General features: G+C 36.1%; 2 protein-coding genes across 2 annotated transcripts; both read left to right on the top strand.

Moving 5' to 3' along the window:
• Positions 1-3,123: 3,123 nt before the first annotated feature.
• Positions 3,124-3,516, top strand: LOC149890458 (uncharacterized). The gene has a single exon (XM_090085277.1). The coding sequence runs from the start codon at positions 3,124-3,126 to the stop codon at positions 3,514-3,516; it is 393 nt and encodes a 130-aa protein (XP_089941403.1).
• Positions 3,517-18,163: 14,647 nt separating this feature from the next.
• LOC149890457 (uncharacterized) lies at positions 18,164-22,076 on the top strand. Its single transcript, XM_090084955.1, has 4 exons — positions 18,164-20,954; positions 21,181-21,246; positions 21,506-21,562; positions 21,725-22,076. The coding sequence occupies exons 1-4, from the start codon at positions 18,164-18,166 to the stop codon at positions 22,042-22,044; spliced, it is 3,234 nt and encodes a 1,077-aa protein (XP_089941081.1). The 3' UTR covers positions 22,045-22,076.
• The last annotated feature ends 337 nt before the right edge of the window (positions 22,077-22,413 follow it).

Raw genomic sequence — 22,413 nt, 5'->3', positions numbered from 1 at the left:
AATAAATTGCTTTAAAACATAGACAGCTTTGAACTGTTTTTTCATGAGTCTAGTCTTGGAGTTTCCGCTGCCAAATACATTAAGGTACTTAGAGATTTTGAAAAAATAGTTCATGGTTGTTTTGGAAAATCATTAAGCTCCACATATGTTAAAGATTTAGAGGAGTTGTTTACGAGCTTTTGAAATCTAAGGGCTACAATTCCTTTGAAGGTACACATAGTTGAGCAACATATTATCGATTTCATCAACATGAAAGGTGGAGTCTTCGGTATGAATAATAACTTTTAAGTTTGATAAAAAATAATTTATAACCTTAGTAATTAAATACTCTATTTCAACAGTTGAATCGTAAAATTTTCATAAATTATGACAAATATTTGTTAAATAAACTTGCATTTCTTTTGTACTACTTACATTCTATAGGCTTAGGTTACTGGACCGAAAAAGCTTTCGAATCCATTCATCAGGATTTCAATCAGTTTTGGCGAATCATAATCTAACTATAAAGACCAGAAATTTTCTTTTAACTGTAATAAATAATTGTAGCTAAACCTTCTCGACCCTTAATAGCCCTCCCCAAGGGTATGGTTCCTAAAAACCGTTTTCAATTTTTTGCTTGTTTTATAGTAAACTAGATCAAATATCATCGACAGATTTCAAACTACATCGAAAAAAATTTTTTCTTTTAAAAGTTAAGACCAATTAGAGTTTTTTCAGAGGGTAATTTTAAGCTTTGCATGGTTATAAATCTTAAACTAAAAGAGATTTTTTGATGAAATTTGAAATCTGTCAAAGAACTTTGATCAAGTTTATGATAAAACAAACAAAACATTTTTACGATTAAAGGAGACGTAGCGGGGCGGGGTTGATTTTGCTCCAATTACCCTAATTTTTTGCAAGTCATCCTCATTCGACACCTGTATCAACATACTAGAAATTTGAGTATGCCCCATGCCTCTTAGTTACCTATCTTGAACAACAAAATTCCTGGGCACTCCCCTAGAATATGTGATTTCTCCCCAGGCTCCCACTAAAAAAAGTTGTCGTTTACATTTTTTGAATCTAAACGACAACTACTAAGACCTTGCAACACATCCCACTAAAAAAATTTCCTGGGGATGTGTTGCAAGGTCTTAGAGCATGTTCCTATGCACCGTTACTTCCAGTGAAATTGTTTCGACGCGTTTAGAGGCAGATGACTTATTTGGAAAAATGAACGATGGCGCACAGTTTGACAAATATTGTTTGGATTACTATCTCTATTCATCTTATTTTTGATAACATTTGTTCAATGAGGATTGCATGTTACAGTTTGAATAATTTATATTGTTCTCCAAAATCGGTGATTTTAAAGAATTGAATTGTACATGTATTTGTCCATTTTACCTTCTATGTAATAAAGTGATCCTAATCCAGAGAATACTTAAAAGCACCCCAAACCAACAGGCTTTTGCCACCCCTATGTTTTACAATTCTAATAGTGTACACTTAAATCGCTTTCCATATGGTCTCACATTTCATTTACTATCTTAACCTTTCAGGTTAAACTTCGACTCGTCCGACCATAATATTCGACTCCACTGTTCTACCGCCCATTTTCTGTGCGTCTTTGCAAACTCCAAAATTATTTTTCAATTCTTCGCCTATATGAATATTTTAATTGCTACACGAAAGCTGTAGAACCATGAATCATCCAAACATCGCCGTACAGTATTCCCTGAAAATCAAGTTCCGATTTTTTAATTGTATCTCTGGCACTTGCAAATGGAATTTTTTCAACAATTCCTTTGGTTTTATATTTATCAACTAAATCGACATTTTATACTTTTTAAATAATTCACTTGGCGTTGTTCCAGCGTTATAATTATCAGTGATTTTTCGCTTGAAAGCACTGTTAAACTTATTACATGCCATTCTGTCGTATTTCGGCTATAATCCTACTTCGAGCTTCTAAATAACATTTGAAGTGTTTTATGTAACATAAAAACTAATTATAAAACTATTACGTCTTCCTCAATTAAAATCCAGTTTCGAAATGAACAATTTATGAATAAATTGCAGTACTGTTCTAGAATTTAACGGTATAACGATCAAAGTTCTCTTTGTTTTGAAATGTTACTTTTATTCATACTGTTTTTTTATTCATACAAAAAAACATTTACAAGAGAGTTACAAGCGTAAGAACAAAAGAAGAATATATTCCACATTCATTAGTAAATAGTATTTCTAATAAATGTTTTGAAGTTAAAACTGTTTTATAATCGCTTTAAACATTTTTGCTCCCTGGAAAAGCATTTTGTTTTTGAGTTCCCTTAGTATTGGAGGACAGTGTATGTGTTAAAAAAACAATTAAACTTGCACAGGATATTGTGGATGATATTTAAAGTCCAGCAAATAATATTTGAACAATAATATGCTATCAAGTTGTATAAGTAGGTTGTAAGTTGTAAAAATTTTACTGTTATTATTGTTATTAATTACTATTTAAAAACATATTCTTCTGTTTTTCGATTTTCTGACATAAAGTATTCTAATGGATTTTAGTTAAATTTGGTTGCTGAACCTAATCTGCTATCTGTTTTTTGGCTTTCACATCAAATTTTTGAGGAAAAAAAGAATTGCATTTTTGCTAAAAAAAGTTGATTTTATTCTTACTAACAATTATACATCACGGTTTGTAGATTTGGGGTCCTAATATCAATGAAATACCCTATGAAAATCCTTTTAAGGGGTGATAGTGCATGCCTATGGGAGCCCAAAATAAAGGGTTTTGAAATCCCTCATTAACATCCAAAACATAATTTTGGTCAAGAAGTTTATAAGCTTTTGCATACCATAATGCGATCTATTTATGTGCTTAAAATGCTACAAGACATGCTTTGTTTAAACAATATATATAATACAAAATGTAATGCATAAAAACAAAACTTTTTTATTTTAAAAGCTTTTATCCAAATATGCATCTTGTTGCTGTTCCGATGTATCATGAGAAATTCTCAAGTTTGAATTTTGCCCCTCGGTTAAAAAATTACCGGCCAATAATTTTTTCGGGAAATGGCAGTAATTATTCAAAGAAGAAAGCAAAATGGAAACACAGTGAGCGCTTTTTAAATAAATTTAAAGATGCCTACATTTGCAAAAACTCATGAAGATTGCAGAAAATCTGTTTGTGTTATATGCATGAAAAAGGGTGATCAAGAGTTGACTGAAAACTATAAGTTGAAAATTCTTCAATCGGTTCAAACAGACATAGATTTCAGTGATGAAAGAGTGCCTTTGGCTACTTGTGTTTCATGCAGATCTCAAATTGGAAAACTTTGTGCTGGAAAAATCAAACATGTGCTTAAACCTTTTGACTTCAAGTCAATTTCTATCAAACCTACAACCACAGTTTCGTCAGTTTGTGAGTGCCTTTTATGCCAAATTGCCAAGATCAAAGGAAAGGAGAAGCATCCGTTTGACAAAGTCAAAGAATCCGACGAAAAAATTCCTAAGCAAAATTCTCAGAGTTCTTAAAAGCGCTGCACAAAATGCTTGTCAATTGTTGGCCGAGAACTTCCTCACAACTGCACCATTGGAACTCGCCATGAAAACCTGAGAAGAATGGCCACAGATGATCCCGTAGGTGCAGACCAAGTGGCTGCAGCAGTCTTAGTATCCAAAAGCTCATCTCCAAATGGCACTATTAGACTCAGTTAGCCTTGTGGAAAACTTTTGCCATTGAGGAGAGGTAATTACTTCTATTGTCTAGTTAATTATCATAGTATCATTATGCTAAATTAAAGGCACTCAAAATGTTGATTCACAAACATTTAATTTATGACCTGTAATAATTATGAGAAAAAGAAATCAGAATGCTTTTATATTAATTAAAATGCTAATTGCAACTGCTTTTATTGAAAATTCATCTCTTAATTAATTATCCTGCTTCAATTTTATTTCATCAACCTAATTTTACTTTAAATCATTCTCATTGCAAGAATAAAATTTTTTTTTCCTAATGGATGTTATTTTATTGTTTTTAAAGGTCCGTCATCGGCTCAGCAGCTATTCAAAGAACCATGGTTCAAATTCAGCAAAATACAGGACTTTCAAACAATGGCATGCGAAAACTAGGTTCAGCACTAAATCAAATCAGCCCAATTAGATTGGTGGAGCCAAGTTTTCCTTTGAAGTTTGCTCAAGCCGGCCAGAAACTTAATGAACAGTTCATGGTCAGCAACTTATGATTGGCAGAGAATGGTCAAACTTGTCAAGTTGTGCACTGCCAGAGCCTCAGCAATCTCAGTGATGTTTTCAAAGCATCACGAAAACTATCAGAATCTTCCATTTTAAAACTCGGGATTGGTGGTGGTGGATCATTTCTGAAAGTGAGTTTCACTCACATTGTGTTGGAAGAAGATGAGACTCCTCCACACAGCCCAGTACAGAAGACAATCATGCTGATGGCACCAGCATCAACCAAAAAAACGAGTGTTAAGCAGCAGATGCTGATAGCACTGTCACAAAACACTCCTGAGAGTTACCAGAATGTGAAGGCCATTTTTGACCTCATTCAAGTCAAAGAAAAATGCCAAACAGGTTCTTTGGTTGTCTCATGTGACCTAAAGCTGGCCAACATTCTTTGTGGCATTCAGTCTCACAGTCGCAAACACCCTTGTTGTTGGTGTGATGCTGCATCTCCAGGTCTTGAAAATTGTGGACAACTTCGGACTTTTGGCCAGATCAGAAGACAGCATTCTGAATACATCCAGGCAGGAGGAGATTCAAGAAAGTCGAAGGAATTCAAAAATGTAATTCATGTGCCTTTGATTGAATTTCAAGATAACAAGTTTGTCCTTGAGGCTATTCCACCAATGGAGCTCCTTTTAGAAAAGAAAATTTTCTTCAGAACATGCCTTTTCTCTGTAATCCATTAATGTAAATCCAAGGTTGTAACAGAACTTGAAAACGAACTCACTTAGAAAATAAATTAGTTAAAGAATATTGGTTTGAATTTTACAGGCTAATATGTTGTGTTTTGTAAAAAAAATGCAAAAAAAATTTTTTTTCAACAAACTTTTTGGGCTACTCATAGCCTAAATGCATGGGTATTTCGTAGTAAAACATTCAAAGCTAAATAAGTCTGTTGGATTTTAATCCAGGATTTTCAAATCACTCATTTTGTGTTCCATATGACATGCACTATCACCCTTTAAAAGGGTTTCCATAGGGTATTTCATTGATATTAGGACCCCAAATCTACAAACCGTGACATATGTACATGCAAACTTACTTTATTATCAAGTTGTTTCCATAAATCCTTAATAGGATTTTGGTCAGAAGTTTAGTTCAACAATTAATTGATCATAAAGTTGTGATAGTGAATGTAAATTAGCAAGTAAATAATTTTTGAAAATAATAAAATCATGTGCATATCATTGATTATGCTGATATAACAACTGCATAAAAATACTTTTCTTTAATGATCATAAATATACAACTTCTGGGGTGTCTCTCATAAAGTTCTCATGCTTAAGTCACTTAAGTGATTTTCCAAATAATTTGGGTGCTTCTACTAAATTCAAGTGCTTGCGTTCATATGAGTATCCATCTCTTGAGTCAGCTTAAAGCAGCTTTACTATTCCCCAAGAAATTCCACACCTCTTCCCCTGAATACGTTCCAAGTTATATCTTCTATAGCATATATTGTTGTAACAAACTGTGAACTCCTTTCTGATCCAGCAGAAAAATGATTAGCATATATTCAGCACAAATAACCTTTTCATGAATACAGTATTACCAATTCTTTAGAACACTCATTATAATTTATCAAATTCACAGAATGTCCTTGTATGATTGAATTGTATATACTTCTACTGTGAAGTAAAATTTCAAGCTTCTTTTAGAATAATCAATAAAAACTCTATATTTAATAGTGAGAAGCCCTTCAAAATCATTACAATAATTAGGCTGAACATCTAAATTGAACTACTTCCACAGTGCTGCTTCTCTATTGCAGTGTCAGAATTCAGCAGTCTTTTCTCTTACAGTTTGAAAGCTTAAAATTAAGCAAAATGGAAAATATTCACCTTTTGCAAAATCATTCAACTCAGAATGATTTGATAAAAAATATTTTATCACAATTATCATCAAATGGATTTAAAGATCACTCTCATTATTCATCCATAGAATCAGATGACTTGAAAGCTACAACATCAATATCTGATAATGTTACAGAGTGCAAATGTTTGTATAGCAGATGTGCAAATGTTTGCATGGTAGATGGAGTTTTAGATATTCAAGTTATTGCTTATTTTTCTTTTTGAAATCTTTTGAGTAACAGAAAAAAAAGGCAGAAATAGCAGTTGATTAACTGGAACACTTTAAACAACTTGCATACCAAGCTGGAGCTCAGTAATCTTTTCTTTAGTACAGTCACAAAGTTATGACATGTTTTTTCATGGTCATAATATACTAATTTAAACACTATTACACCAGCAAATAAAACAAGAAAAAAATATCTGCATCATTTCCACGTATTCTTCTATTGCATTTTAGCTGTACCACGAAAATAATAGGAAACTATGTAACTATACATAGATATATTTACACAACGACATATAACTAAATTAATGAAAACTGTTCATTCCTAAATCGCCGAGAAAAGAAGAAGCAATTTGTAATAAAGTGGTACCGCAATAATTACGCGGTATCAACTAAGGGTCTGCGTCTCGTTATTTTTTTAAATCGAGACGAGACGAGACGATCCTAAAAGCTTTGTCCCGATTAGCGATAAATATCGAAACAATTTTCAATTTTCACTCGAAATCCGGGACGATACCGAGACGAGACGAGATGTCCCGGACAAAATAGGAGCTTCACAATTTCCCGGAATTTACATCTTTTTAACGGGACATAACGAGACATAACGAGACATACTAGTTAATTTTTAATGCGAAATTTAGTATTCTGCTGGGGGGCTCGGCCATTAGAACTGTTTTGGTTACTTTATCGTAATTAAACTATTTACCGAGGCTTAACAAGACAAATAAAAATTGAAATGAAAATTTGCATGTGTTTCATTTATTTTATTTGTGATTGCTGTACTGTAATGCACATTAACTGAATTTTATTGGCAATAAATAAAAGTTTTTAATTACAAACTTTGTCAAACAATTCATTTACTTGTGTCACTAGTTGAAGGTGCATCAGTTGGAGCTTTGGATGGTCCAACAAAAGGAGCTGCAGCAGAACTCCTTGAACTGGTGATTAATGGCGTAATACCTGGTACATGAGATGTTGTAGCAGTAGAGATTCTAGAGGAGGCCGTACTTGCTCGTGACATCGGCTGACTTGGCAGTTTTGGATTAGGCTGAATCTCAACCACATCATCTGATTAAACAACATTGGCTTGATCACTTTCTTGAGGCAACAAATCTGGAAGAAAAATTACAAAATTTTTTTAAACTGAGCAAAACTTCAGTTTAAAAAGAATTTAAAAGTTTAAAGTTAAAACAAGAAACATAGAAGCAATAAATGGATGTGGCAAAATTTAAGATTTTACTAAAGGCAACAATAAAGTTAAGATCTCTCTTTAGAATTTTTGTGAATGCCCTACCAGGATCTTTGTCATCTTCTGAGGTCAGTTTCCAGGACTTGATTTGAACAAAGTCATAGTTCTGTTGGATATAGAGCAACTTTTCAACATTTTCCGGCTGAAGCTTGGTCCTTTTGTGAGTGACTATGTTTCCTCCTGCAGAGAAGGCCCTCTCGGAAGTGGCCGATGATGCTGGAATTGCTAGGTAACGCCGTGCTGCTTCAGCCAAAAGAGGTAAAGTCATTTCATGTTTTTTCCAAAACCCAAGAACATTTTCCTGGGCCTCTTTCATTGGCCAGGGATGCATATTCTTGTAGACATCCCATTCCTTGGCAATGTCGGACTTGTCCTAAATTGCTGTGTGTTGAGAATGAAATTCAATCACGTCTTGAGCCAACGAATCTGTTTCCTCCTCCAAGTTTGCAGTGGCCGTTGGTTGATCCATGATTTTATTGAGCCATTCATGATGATTGGTGTGGTTTTCAACCAAGTACTTGTAGGTTTTATCATATGTTCCAAATTTTTTGGATGCTACACCCTTGTAGTAAGGATTAAGGAGATGACCAACATCAAGAAACATAGTATGAGCGCCAGCATTGGGAAACCTTTTATCAAGCTTGGCTGAAAAGTTCTTAAAAAAGATTTGCTTATGTCTGACAAATCATCCTTGATCAATTCAACCCTGTTGATGTGGTGCTGTAAACTGTGTAGACCACCAACAACGATGTGTAGAGTTGGCTTTTTATCTGCACTAAGTCTCTCAGATGTCTTTGCCAACAGTTTGAGAGTAGGCAACAGTTCCTTAAAGATTTTAGACTCCAATTCAGAGGGGACAAGAGATGCAACATCTGCTGGGTCAATGCCTGGCCTTGCTTTTATTGCCAAAAGAGGTTCTTTCATGTCAAAGACACTCTGCACACACATGTATGTAGAATTCCAGCGAGTGTTGTTGGCAGTGATGAACTTTTTGTAGACCAACTCTGTAACATTTTCCTTTGAATCGGTTTCCATGGAAAGACGAATGTCCCTGTTCATAGCTGCAATTTCGGCCTTGATTCTTTCATTCGCCAAATGACTCTTGTGCGTCTTTTCTGCTAGCCTTTGAGCACAAGTGATTGCATGATTTACTGTTGTGGTGGCATCGACAGTGTCCTTGATGGCCAAATTTCAAGGTATGGTCCACACAAAGCAAAGACTCATCAATAAAGGTGCACTTTGGAATTGCAGCTTTGATATTGGCAGCATTGTCATGAGTTACGACAACTGAAACAGCTCCTGATGCAGGTAGATCGGCAACAACCCTAAAAAAAGTAACAAAAAATTACGGCAAACTGAAATGTCTAGTATTGTCACAGTATGGTAATTTATGCCTAATACAAACACTAACATAACTAACTTTCCTTTGCACTGATTATAAACGTGCAAACTGTTGAACACAATTAACTTAACTCATGTAAAAAAGTACATTTTGTAATTTAACTTACTTGTCGATCTTTTTGGCGATGTTGTTTGCTGTGTGCCTCTCACTGAACGGACTGACAGAAACGACAAACTTGTTCAGGGTCCACTCCTTGTCAATTTAATGAACAGACAATGATTGGTATGGATCAAAGTTCCTTGAAGTCCAAATGTCCGTGCTCAGAGCCATTCCCGGACTTTCCAGTAGATCAGTTTCCAAAACTTTATCCACAGCCGTCTTGGCATTGTCATACAACAAAGCTTGTATCTAGAATAAGTTGTGGCAGCCTTTATTTTCAGCTTTGGATCTAAGTAGTGCATAAACTCCTTGAAAGGTTTTGCCTCAACAAAGCTGAATGGAAGATTCATCCTTGCCAGAAGTTTCATAATTTCCAAGTCGCCTCGAAGTTGCTTTGGATCTCTGGATTTGTACTTCAGACGCTGACTCAGTCTTGCCTGGCTTGACTTGTGCTCAATAAGACAATCAGGCATGGAAATTCTTCTTTTCTTAATGGAGCGGTTAAGAACTTGAGGAAATTTTTCGCCTGGAAAAAATCTTAAAATAGTTTAGTATTGCTAAGTATCGTTATGCTGAGGTAAAAAAAAAAATTTGTGCGGTACTGATTGCTAATTTATTAATTTGGGGTATAAATTGAGTATTAACTTATTAAAATAAGTCATAAAAAGAGGTTTCTTCTTTTGGGATTAAAAAGACAATACACAAAAACGTTTATTTCAATAAAGAGTTTAAAAAAATCATTGCAATATCTTTTTAAGATAAAGTTGCTACTAGCAACTTCATTTTACACTTTTAACTCACCTCTTTGTGGCTCATTAGTCTCATCTTCATTATAGATATTTTCAAGTTCGTCCAAGGAGGCCAAATCAGAATCTCTCTTGTGGACGGCTTTATGTTTCTCCAGCTCTTTAAACTCACGAGGATGGGCACGAAGTAGATGCTTACGCATGCCAGATGTGTTACCATCATTGACCTTGTAAATATTGCCACAAAGCTTGCACCTACCATTGGCCTGGCTTATACCACGGTCATCATGGGTTTCGTCTGTTTTTTGCTCCTCATAAAATTTCCAGATATGACCTTTGCTTCGTGGCATCTTGCAGACTGATTGACAATTTGACTTTGACTATACTCAGACAGCGCCGGATGTAAAAGTCTCACTAAAAATTTAAAGAATAAATTAAAATCCAGGAGCAAAATGTTGACGTGCCCACTCTCCAGAGAGTACTGGTATAGCCTTGCCATTTCCCGAAAAATGAAACTATGTTACGCGGGCCCTAAAAAGTTAGGACAATTCAACTAACGACAGTTCAACTTTACTATACTAATTTAGTAATTCACTAATTTCACAAAATTATTTTTTTTTTAATTGAAACATGCATAACATTCAAAATTGGTATGTCTTATATTATTTGATGTCTCTGTTTTTCTTTTATTATCAAAAAATATCAAATATTTTTACCTGCTTTAGTGCACAGATGGTCCAAGAAAGACACTTTGATGCTTTTAGCATTAAATTTCACTAATATATAAAAAGAGTTATAATATATAAGTTTAAACTTTTTGGTTATTGAAAAACGTTTTTAATTGCTATTGTTTTTGTTGTGAATGATTTGCATTTTTTAACAGCAAATTTATTCTGCCAGCCATACAATTACGGAAACACGTATGAAAATTTGTGAAAACACTTATGTGTTTATGTCTACACTTGTGAAAACACTTATGAAAAGGCCAAGTCTGGCCCTTATTGTTACTGCCAAGTTGTCTTGGCAGCCAAATGTAACCAAATCTGCCCAACTGCCCATTAATAATCAAGGATTTAACTTGTTCATCCTTAATCCACGCGTTCGGAATGTCTCGTATGTCTCGAATCATTGTAGCATGTCTTGTTTTGTCACGTATCTTAATAGAATGTCTCGTACCGTTATGCCACGTCTCGAATCGTTATGGCATGGATATGGCATTAATATATAATTGAGGCAAATTGATATAAATATCTATGTCTCAATGATATATATTAACTAGATGTCTTACTTCAAAAAAATTCCGTAAGAAAAAGGGAAGCAAGATTTTAAAGTTTTTAAATCCGCTTTATTTAAACTGGACAATTAATAAGTCCTTGTTTAGCTTTGTTTTTATGATTGCGTCATTTCTGGCTGGCAAAACAAACTTGGTTGGCAAAAAACTTTCTTCACTGCGAAAGCGCGTTAGATATCTTGTTAATTTAATTGCTCTGTCTCGTAACGTTTCATAATTATCCGGGACACAGTTTTTAAATTCCGAGAAAAAATTTATGTCCCGATTTATAACTTTATTCCGGGATAATCGGTTCCTTTGTCTCGTTATTTTTTTCCGGGAAATTTCTCGTCTCGTTACGCATTTCCCGGTTCATTTCGAGAAAACGATTCCGAGACGCGGACCCTTAGTATCAACGTCTTATGAAAATCCATTTCGTAATAATAATAATAATAATAATAATAATAATAATAATAATAATAATAATAATAATAATAATAATAATAATAATAATAATAATAATAATAATAATAATAATAATAATAATAATAATAATAATAATAATAATAATAATAATAATAATAATAATAATAATAATAATAATAATAATAATAATAATAATAATAATAATAATAATAATGATGCTTAATTCCTTGAATGAAAAGTTGAACTGACCCACTACTAAGGTTGTTCCTAGCCTTCCGTTCTCAAACTAGGCAATTCTGAGAGGCTGTTTGATTAAGTACCGTTGATAGTAGTATCGCACGTAAGAGATTTCTAAAACTCTGATTATTAATTCCTTGAATGAAGAGATGACTTCATACTCACTAACGAGGTTGTTCTTAGCCATCCGTTCTCAAACTTAGCAAAACAGTGAAGTTGTTTGATTAAGTATCGTAGTTTGCTGATTTGCACGTGCACCATTGGCGAAACTGTGATGCTTGGTTCCTTGATTGGATTGAAGAAGCTCATCACCATGCTTTTTACAAGCTGTCCGTTGTTATGTTTTGCAATTCAGTGGTTCTGTTTTGCAATTCATTTTCTGTTTGTTTAAGTATCATCGATGGTGGTGTCGTGCATGCAAACTTTCCGAAACTCTGATGCTTGTTTTTCTTGAATGGAGAGATGAGCTTAAACTTTAGGTGACTTTTAAAACTGCAGTAATTAGTGCCTCGAATGGAAATACGAACTCATTCATTACAGACCAAGGTTGTTCCTGGCCTTCTGATTTTCGAGTGAAACGAAGAGTCGCATCCGGCCACCGGTCGGCTTTCGACGCAAAACAGCTGTACACACTCGTCCAACGTCCAGTGACTACCTGTTGCAACGAGAAAGTTAGCTTTATTTGTCGTGCAGATTGTCCGCTTTGACGTAAAATGCGACAAGTTTGCTGAACGCTCGGTTTGCGCCGCCCAAGAGTCATTCTGTTTCTGCGTTGCCAGCGTCTGTCGGCTAAATACAACTGTAGAACTCCGCGCAACCTTTTTCACCGCAAAAGTTGTACAGAGCCACACCGAAGGCTAAAATCGACTCTAAAATCGAAGGCTAAAATCGACCCTAGAGCTTTGAAAGCGACGTCACGAAATTTGCAAGAGATCATCGAAGAAAGTTACGGCGGCCAGATGCGACTCTTAGTACTAACTCTACTAATCTTAGTACGTTAAGCATTCCAGTCGAGAGATCAGACGTTTTTTCGTCACTTAAGAGACCGGCCGATCCGTTTGCGACGCTGCGGAAAGAAAGAAGATGGCAAACCACAGGGTTGTTACCGTAACAAACCTCCGTGAGTACCTCCATCTCGAGTGGCTTTTGGGGAAACGTTCGTTTTAAACTCAAAGGGATGGTTGTTAAAGCTCACAAACGCCTGGTTAACGATTTTCTAACGGCAGAGACCGTGTTTACAATGGATGCAGGCCGTTTGCCCGAGCCCAAAGCGCAAGACCTTTCGGAGAACTCCTTTAGGTCGATGCAACGAAACTACTAGACGCGTGCACCTAGCGGCACGTTACAACCGAAGGACGCCCCTCGTGGACACTAAACTCCTGCTAGATATCCTCGTCCCCAGGTTTCCAAACCGTAACCCCAACCCCCTCTAATCCTAACCCCCTTACCCTCTAACTCTCCCCCCTCAAAAAAACAAAAAACATAAAAAAGCAAACAAAACGAAAAAAAAACTTGCTTCCCTCCTCCCTTTTAGCTCTAGGATGCAATACCTTTTTGACGCCCTCCGCTAGAAGGGAGTAGGGAGTAACGAAAGCTTGACATCAAAGTAGCGTTTCGTATGAGATTTATTTGCCAAAATTTGAGCGTTTTTAAAAAAGCCAAGACTTCGTCAGAGGGGTTTCTTCTTTTCTCCTAAAGCTATCGATCGATTAAAAATCTCAAAGCAAAGAAATTCAAAACACAATACATAGTTCAAACTGGATATAATAAAACGAAATCGAATGATCTCACTTCTCAAACCACTGAGCTGCCATTGGTCGGCAGTTTCATGTTTGGAGACTATTGAGCTGCCATTGGTCGGCTGTTTAATCGTTGCGATTGGTCGGCAGTTTTATCGTTGGAGACCATTGAGAGATATAAAAGGTACTTTTTTTTATTTTGAGCACAACATTAAACGCTTAATCGTTAGATGTTGTTATAAAGACACCCTTAGAATGCCGAATTGAAAAAAAAAAACAAAAACAAAAACAAACAGAAAAAAAAAGAAACCGAAACGGGCATTCTTTTGAGCATAACGTTAAAAGCTAAATCGTTAGATGTTTTATTAAAAAGGCACCTTTAGAATGCAATGTCCTAAAATATTTTCCTCGATATTTTAAAAAGTAAACAAATACAAAACTAAGTCTCACAACTGGCGACAACTTTCAATAAGCAAACAAAGCAACAACCTTCCTTTCGAATTCTTTATATTTTAAACTAAGACGAACAAAGAAAAACAAAAACACAAACAAAAACAAAAACAAAAACAAAACAGAAAAGGGAGAAAGAGTGAGTCGACTGATTTTTCTCAACTGCCTTGGACGAGAAGTCATAAACGTTTGCTGACATGTTAAGACATTTTAAGCCTTTGCTATTATCATGAGGCTTTTGCTCCACGAGCCAAAAAAGTACGCTACAGTTGACAAACTGCATCGCGGTCGAAAAGTGTAATTACGCCAACACTTTTATCCGTTTTAAGCATTTCGTTTTCGCACGAACAACAATTAAAGCAGCTCGTTGAGCTTAACGACGTTCGTATTTTTTTTCAAAGCCAAAACTTCGGCTATAAGTAGAATAAAGAGGCACTTCGAAAAACAACAAAGCTGTTCGCAGTCGATAGCAACGAGCGACAACATCTCTGCGAGTCTGGCATCAAGGTAAACAATTTTTTTTACATTTTCATTTGTTAGTGCCACTTTTGTGTACATTATGTATTCAAAAATTTCTTGCTGACGCTAGATTTTTCGTTTTCAATGAACAACAGTTGCAACCTCTAGCCGTTTGCTAAAACAGCTTGCTAGGACAACCAAATCAATCATATGTTGTGAAAATTTCTTTTTGTTCAACTGACTAAGGAAGATCGAGCGAACGCTTTTTTTTTTATAACTTGTTTTGTATCATATTGCTATTAAGAAAACAGCGTTGTGTATACTAAACGTGACATAATTGGCAATTATCCGTAACTAAAAATAAGATAGAAATTACAAACTTGATACCATATTTTAATTACTGTAACAAAACTAGACGTCATCGCGTGAGAAAATAAATGTTTATGACACATAACCTCTTGTTTTGTTTTTGTTTTTATTATTTTATTTATTTATTTATTTTTTTCTTCACTTTTTCCTTTAATCTTTTTTCTTTCGTCCAAAAAGCGCTTTTATTTTGCCTCGCCACAAGCGATGAAATCGATAAAAAAACCTGCTCGGACATTCACAATTCTCAACAACAAAAGCAATCAAAGTTCTAGCCTACGAGCACGTGAGCCAACAGGTTGATGAAACCGTTCAATCATGCTCGATCGCTAGAATTTAAAAAAAAAAAACAAACCAGAAACAAACCAAAATATTAAAAAAAAAAAAAAAACAAAAACAAAAAAGGACATCTCTAGAACGCTTAAGTTTTTTAAAATATTTTCCTCTGCGTTTTTAAGCAGCTAAACTGTCGTAAAGTTTTTTCGGTGCAGTTCATTTAAAAAACTTAGTTTTCAACTTTTAAACGTTTTAGACTTCTCGTTTAAGGCAGTCGAGAGAAATGAGTCGACTTGCTCTCTCTCTCTCCCTTTTCGGTTTTGTTTTTGTTTATTTGTTTTTGTTTTTTCTTCGTTTGCCTTTGTTTGCTTTTCTAAAAGTTGTCGTGCCATGCGAGACTTAGCTTTTTTTTTTGCTCAAATTGAGCACAAGTGAGGTTCAAGTCTTGAAAGTGTGCAAAGTGTGGGCCAATCTGGTGGCTGGAGTGATGACACGTGAGTGCTGGAAATTCCAGACATTGAGCGGATCCAGCGTACATAGAAAGAAAATGTAGCATTCACGTGGGTCTCTCCTAAGCGTGCCATTGGTCGGTCTGCTGTCCTTAAGTACCCCCCCCCCCCCCCTCAACGTCACGTTTGCTCAACTTTCTCGGTCCTTGGCGCCCAGAGAAAGCTTTTGTTTGTTTGCTTGTTTGTTTGTTTATTTGTTAATTTTTTTAATTTTTTTTTTTTTTGTTTGTTTCGTTCGTTTGTTTGTTTGTTTGTTTCGTTTGCTTCGTTTGTTTTGTGATGTTTTGTTTTCCCTTCTTGATGGCACAAAACAGAAGCAAACAAGACTTTCGGTTATATTCGGTTATATTCGGTTCAATAAAAGTTTGTTGGTTTCTGCACAACAACAACAACAACAACAACAACAACAAAAGTACCTCTGTCCCTCAAAAGCAGTTTCTCCTCTGTCCTAAAGAAGAGCCTCTTTGTAATCGATCTTGTCTGAATGCAGCTCTCCTTTTGCCTACAGGTTTTTATTCCAACCCTTTTGTTGTCGTTAGTGCCATGTTGTTGTTATTGTTATACTCTGTAAAAGCAGTTGTTGCTGTTGTACTTGTTTGTTGTTTCTAAAGACACTGTTGTTGCTGCTGTTAGCGCTGTTAGTAATCACCCACTTGGCTTGTATTTTTGTTTCTTGTTTTTGTTTTTTGTTTTATTTATAAACACTCTCTGAGTAAGTGATGCTGTTGCTGTTGTTGTTGTTATAGTTGCAATGAGTGTTTGTTAATGTTCCCCACTTGGTTTGTATTTTTGTTTTCTGTTTTGTTTTGTTTTTTGTTTTTTTTGTTTCTTTTTTCTCAACACTCTCTGAGTAAGTGATGCTGTTGCTGTAGTCGTTGTTATAGTTGCAATGAGTGTTTGTTAATGTTCACCAACTTGGCTTGTTTATAATCTATTTTATTTTATCAACACTCTCTGAGTCAGTGATGGTGTTGCTGTTGCTGTTGTCGTTATTATGCTTGCAATGGGAGTTGTTACTGTTCACCCACTTTGCTTGTTTTGTTTTTATTTCTTTATTTTATCAACACCCTTTGAGCCAGTGATGCTGTTGCTGTTGTTGTTGTTATAGTTGCAATGAGTGTTTGTTAATGTTCACCAACTTGGCTTGTTTATAATCTATTTTGTTTTATCAACACTCTCTGAGTCAGTGATGCTGATGCTGTTGTTGTTATTATGCTTGCAATAAGTGTTGTTAATGTTCACCCATTTTGCTTGTTTTGCTTGTGCTTTTGTTTTTGTTTATCAACACCCTTTGAGTCACTGATGCTGTTGCTGTTGGTGTTATTGTAGTTGCAATGAGTGTTAATGTTCACCCACTTTGCTTGCTTGCTTTGTTTGTTTGTTGTTTTTTTGTTTTTTTTATCAACACCCTGTGAGTTAGTGATGCTGTTGCTGCTTTTGTTATTTTACTTGTATTTATTGTTGTTACTGTTCAGCCACTTTGCTTGTTTTTTAATCTGTTTTATTTTATCACCACTCTCTGAGTCAGTGATGATGTTGCTGATGCTGTTGTTGTTATTTTACTTGCAATGATAGCTGTTACTGTTCAGCCACTTTGCTTGTTTTGTTTGTTTTTTTTTGTTTGTTTGTTTGTTTGTTTGTTTTATCAATATCCTCTGAGTCAGTGATGCTGTTGCTGATGCTGTTGTTGTTATTATGCTTTCAATGAGAGCTGTTACTGTTCACCCAATATGCTTGTTTATTATCTATTTTATTTTGTCAACACTCTCTGAGTCAGTGGTGCTGATGCTGATGCTGTTGTTGTTATTATGCTTGCAATGAGAGTTGTTTCTGTTCACCCACTTTGCTTGTTTTGTTTTTTCATTTGTTTTTTTATTTGTTTTTTTTTTTGTTTTTGGTTTTGTTTGTTTTTTTATCAATACCCTCTGAGTCAGTGATGCTGTTGCTGTTTTTGTTGTTGTTGTAGTTATACATGCAATGATTGTTGTTACTGTTCAGCCACATTGCTTGTTTTTTTAATCTGTTTTGTTTTGCCAACACTCTCTGAGTCAGTGTTGCTGATGCTGATGCTGTTGTTGTTATTATGCTTGCAATGATTGTTGTTACTGTTCAGCCACATTGCTTGTTTTTTTAATCTGTTTTGTTTTGTCAACACTCTCTGAGTCAGTGATGCTGATGCTGTTGTTATTATGCTTGCAATGAGAGTTGTTACTGTTGTAGTTTTGTCTGTCATTTGTCCTTGTTAGCAAGTTCTATTTGCCCTCTCTTGCCTTTTTTCAACACAGTTTCTTTCTTTGAGTCATATGGTTGTGAGATCCTCTCAAACTCCATCTCTTTATTTATTTGTTTCTTTCTTTTTTTTTCTCATTCTCCTTCTCATAATAGCAATCACTGCTGCCACCATGCATGTAAGGCTAGTTGCTCTCATTCTTCTTCATTTGCTAGTGGAAACTTTGTTTCTTCTTGTCGCTCTCTTTTCTTTCTTCCTTCTCTTTTGCAGAGGGTTCGAAAAAACACAGCTCTTCCCTGCAGTTGTGAACATTCCAGGATGGGATGCAGGCAGAAGAAAAAAACTCTCACTAACTGTTTTCTTTTTTTAGCATAAACCGTTGCAAACAAACACCTGAACATGTCTTCTTCACAAGAAAACAACACTGTTGTTGCCCCTTCTCTGAACTCTAAAGCGAAAAAAAAGAAAAGAAAGCAGTCACAAGAACAGAGAGACTTAAAGCTCAAAAACAAAGTCAGGGCCGCATTAGTTGCAGCGTGTGGGTCCGTAAACAGGGTTGTACCTTTCTATGGTACCAAGAAGAGGTACGCTGTTAGCTGTCCGATGCCTTTGTGCAAACATTCGTCCACAAGCATTAAAAGACACTTGACTAAAAAAGATCATTCTTGGACTTTGGATGAAGCTTCCATCTTTTACTCTGCAATGGTCAGGAAGTTTCAGCATGCTCGTCTCGAACGCAAGTCCGGCTGTCCAAAACCTTACCCCTGTTTGCAATGTTGGAAATATTACGACCGACTGGACATACACTTGAAAGAGACTCATTTCTACGATTTCAAGATGATCAAACAAAAGATTGCAGAGGCAAAGCGATACGACAACGAGAAGCTCTATGTCCCCCAATTTATTCGACCTGCCTTCTTTGGTATTAAGCCAGTAGCTGAACAAGCGTCTGCATCAGGCTCTGCATCCTCTGCTCCTGGGCCTTCCTCGTCTTTTTCTTCTCCGGTTCTTTCCTCTGATCCTCTTTTAAGCTTGCCCTCATCAGTTGCTGGTTCGTCCGAGGCTCCTTCTGCAAACCACTGCACCTCTGTAGAAAACAAAGAGCTGAAAACCGAATCCGTCCTAGACTCTGATTTTAATTCCTTAAAGCACTTGGTTTCCAACTCCTCCGTCTTGACAGATGATAAGAGACTTTTGTTTCAGCTGGACAAAGATGCTTTTCACTTTTATTACCAGTCAGCAGATGAGCTCTTCAGAGATTTTGAAAAGTGGCTTGTGGTAGCCAACAACAACACTTTGTCACAAGCAAAGATCTACAAAAATGCAGTTGTTGAAATATTGACATGTTGTGACAGCACGCTGACGCTGCACCCGAACGCTCTCACCAATTCCAACGTTTTGGAGGATAGATACTTTTCCATGCACTTTAAAAACATTCAGCTCAATTCCAAGCTGAGTGAACTTGACCAAACAAAAGCCATGTCTTGTCACACGTTGTACAACCGCCTCGTCTACCTTTGTCTCCTGTTTCGTTTCAGTGAAGCCAGGAACGTCTATTTCGGACTTTCTCATGAGGCCATCCGACGTTTGCGCTGCAAGGTGGAGGAGTTACAAAAAGTGCTGAGGCCCTTTCGTTCTTTGAGGAGGAGCCTTGTGAAAAGCAAAAAATGCATCAACATCATCAATGACAGTTTGCTGACCGAATATGGCAAGTCTGCATACGTAAGAGAGTTGGTGGAATCGATTAGAAAGCCGTCTCTTACACCGACTAGAGACAATGCTGTGTCTCTACGAAACCATCTTCTGCTCTCTGTCACTGTAATTAACAGTTTAAGAAAATCTAACATTGCTCTTTTAAACATTAGAGACTACATGGCTGCTGAGAAGAGTGAGTGTGGATATTGCATTGTGCAAGAGCGCTACAAAACAGCATACAAGTACGGAGCCAAAAACATTCTAGTGCCGAACGACTTGAAAGTGTTGATCGATATTTATTTGCTGAGATACAGAGACCTTCTTGTCAACGACTCTCACTACATGGCTGCAGACACCAAGACTGTTTTGGAGTTGAGCGACTGCTACAGGCCCCTTTTTCCATCGATGAGACCCAACAAAGACGAATGTGTGACACTCGGTGCAACTAGAGTGCCTGTTTACCAAATGGGTTCCTCTGCTATCACCTCTTGCCTGACGTCCTGCTTCAGAAAAAGCCAAGTAAACATTCCCATGAAGCGTCTTACTGCCACTTGCATTCGCGGTTCGAAAGCCACTTACTTTGTCAACAACAGCAAAGAAGACCGCGAGCGGTTTGCTACACTCTACATGAAGCACAGCAGGAACACAATGGATAGCTTTTATGTGTCCCAGTGGAACGCTGCAGAGGAGTTGCGCTTTGCCCTGGGCATCGGAGAGTCCTTCGGAGTCATAGAGTCTTTGACTGTTGAAAAGTCTGAGAGACCACCAAAGAAGGAGAAGGATGTGATGGACTGGCTCCAAACTAATGCAGAGGAGTACGGTTTTCATGAGGTTGAGGACATCTTTGAGGAAGATTTAGACTCCGGTTCTGACTCTGAAGAATGTGCTGCTACTTTCAGCTGTACCACAGTGGTTCCGTTTGCTCCAGCTGTAGAAAACAATTTTCCTTTAGAGGATAGCAACGACCATGCCGTAGATTTCTTGTGTGAACCTACCTCAACTCCTGTTTCGTCTGTTCCATCTGAACAAACAATCGCTGGTCCAGTTCTTGAACTATCCCCTGCCCTTGCACAACTAGTTCCTAATGAACAAGCTGTTTGTATGGATGTAGATCAGACTCTAGCTGTTCCTGTTGGCACAGCTTGTTCTCCTCTTGCATTAACATTATTTCCTGATGAACCGGATTTTATTGAGCACCATGCAAAACTTTCTCCAGTTTACTTTAATGAGCAAGTGGTTGCCAAACCTGTTTCTGCTTCTCCTTCTCAGCAAGTCGCTTTCTGTCCTTCAAAAGAGGTCTTTTCTGTTCCTCTGACTCCTAGCCTTGTTGCTTTTCAGCAAACATTGGCCAAACCCAGTTTGTTTCTTTCATCTGATCCAGTTTCAGCTGTTCCAGTCCAACAGGCTGGTACTGTTCTTGCAAAGCAGCTCTCACCTTATGCTGTTCAATCTGTTGGTAGCCTATTTAGCCAAAGTCTTGCCTGTACATCCAGAGGTAAATTCTTTTTGATTTTTGATTTTTATGCAAATCTCAACACGCTTTCAAAAAATGAAAATGCCCAAATCAACTCCTTGCCCTATTGTTATTGTTAAAGCTGTAAAAAAAACAAAACAAAACAAAAAAACAACACAGAAGTGTGTTTGTATTTGTTGCAGGACTAATTCTGTGATTGCTTAAATGTTTATACAAGTGAATGATACTAAAACTGATTATGTTTTAGAAGTAAAAGATCCAAGAAGAAAAAAAATCAAGTTGGAAATGCCATCTTTCACTCAAGAACTCATCGGTAATGTAAAACCTAATTTATACAAAGATATATAAACACAAACCTCTTCTTGCACAATTTCAGATGGTTAACTGTTAACAAAAACTAGCCATCATTGCTAAGTGTACTTTTAGAAAGTTGTGTCTACCCGATTTCTAATGATGAAGTTAGAAACATCACCGTTAGAAATCATGCACAGCTTGTTATCATCTCTAACACTTAGAAACTGTTGATGGTTTTTATGAATTAGAAAAATGAACATGGTTTTATTTTATTTCAGGATCAACTCAGCCAAGAACAAAGGAAAACAAAGCAGAAGTTAGCCAATGCCAATTAGGTAATCTTTCAAAAACCAGTTATTGCTATCAGTGCAAACAATAAGGTCAACAAAAAATAAATAAATAAATAAAAAAACAGAATAAATCTTGTCTTACTTCAGAACCAAATAAATATTTGATTTAATCACTTTGTGTTATGACTTGAGTTTGCAAAATTTTAGATGAAATAGTTGAAAAGCTGAATGCTTGCCCTGGCCACAACGAATGGTTCAACACCAGAAGTTTTCCTCGATGTGCAGCTTTGGTGTTGGCATACATCTTGCAAGACGTGTTTACAGATGTAAGCTCAAGTTGCTCGTACAAAGATTACCTTGGCATCTTGGCAAATCATAGCAGTGACAAGCTCATTCATGTCTTGCAAAAGTACTCCTACCAAAGCCATATTAAAGACAAAATTAAAAACATGAAGCTAAAAATTCAAAAAGAGGGTACTTTAGAAAAGTTTGTTCAATATGGCAATATCATGAGACCATTTATGTAGTTTAGATAAGTTTGTTCAGTTTGGCAATAAAGATGGGCCTTTTGTGTAGTTTGTTTTATCTTCGCTTTTGCAAATATTTTTATCTGTTTCGCTAAAGACATAATAAACAAGAAGTTCTGTTAAACTGTTCTCACATTTCTTATTTAAAGATAGTTCAAACTTTTTTTTATCTTTAAAAAAAAAAAAAGGAAGTCGTTTTGTTATTCTGTGAAAACCTTTAATAGAGTTGCATTTAGAATTACTTCTGATGTTTTTAAGAGTTTGTTAAAAAGCAAAATAATATTTCCTGTGATGTTAAACTGCATAAGTGAAATTTAAAAAAGGAAAACTGCTCCAACCATTTTTCGGAAAAAGAAATCAAAAAGTTCC

Source organism: Hydra viridissima, unplaced genomic scaffold (assembly GCF_058129835.1).
Source record: "Hydra viridissima isolate aposymbiotic clone 2 unplaced genomic scaffold, HvirCarnegie_v1 scaffold_4, whole genome shotgun sequence".
Taxonomy (NCBI): Eukaryota; Metazoa; Cnidaria; class Hydrozoa; order Anthoathecata; family Hydridae; genus Hydra; species Hydra viridissima.
This window is presented reverse-complemented; position numbering and strand designations above follow the sequence as displayed.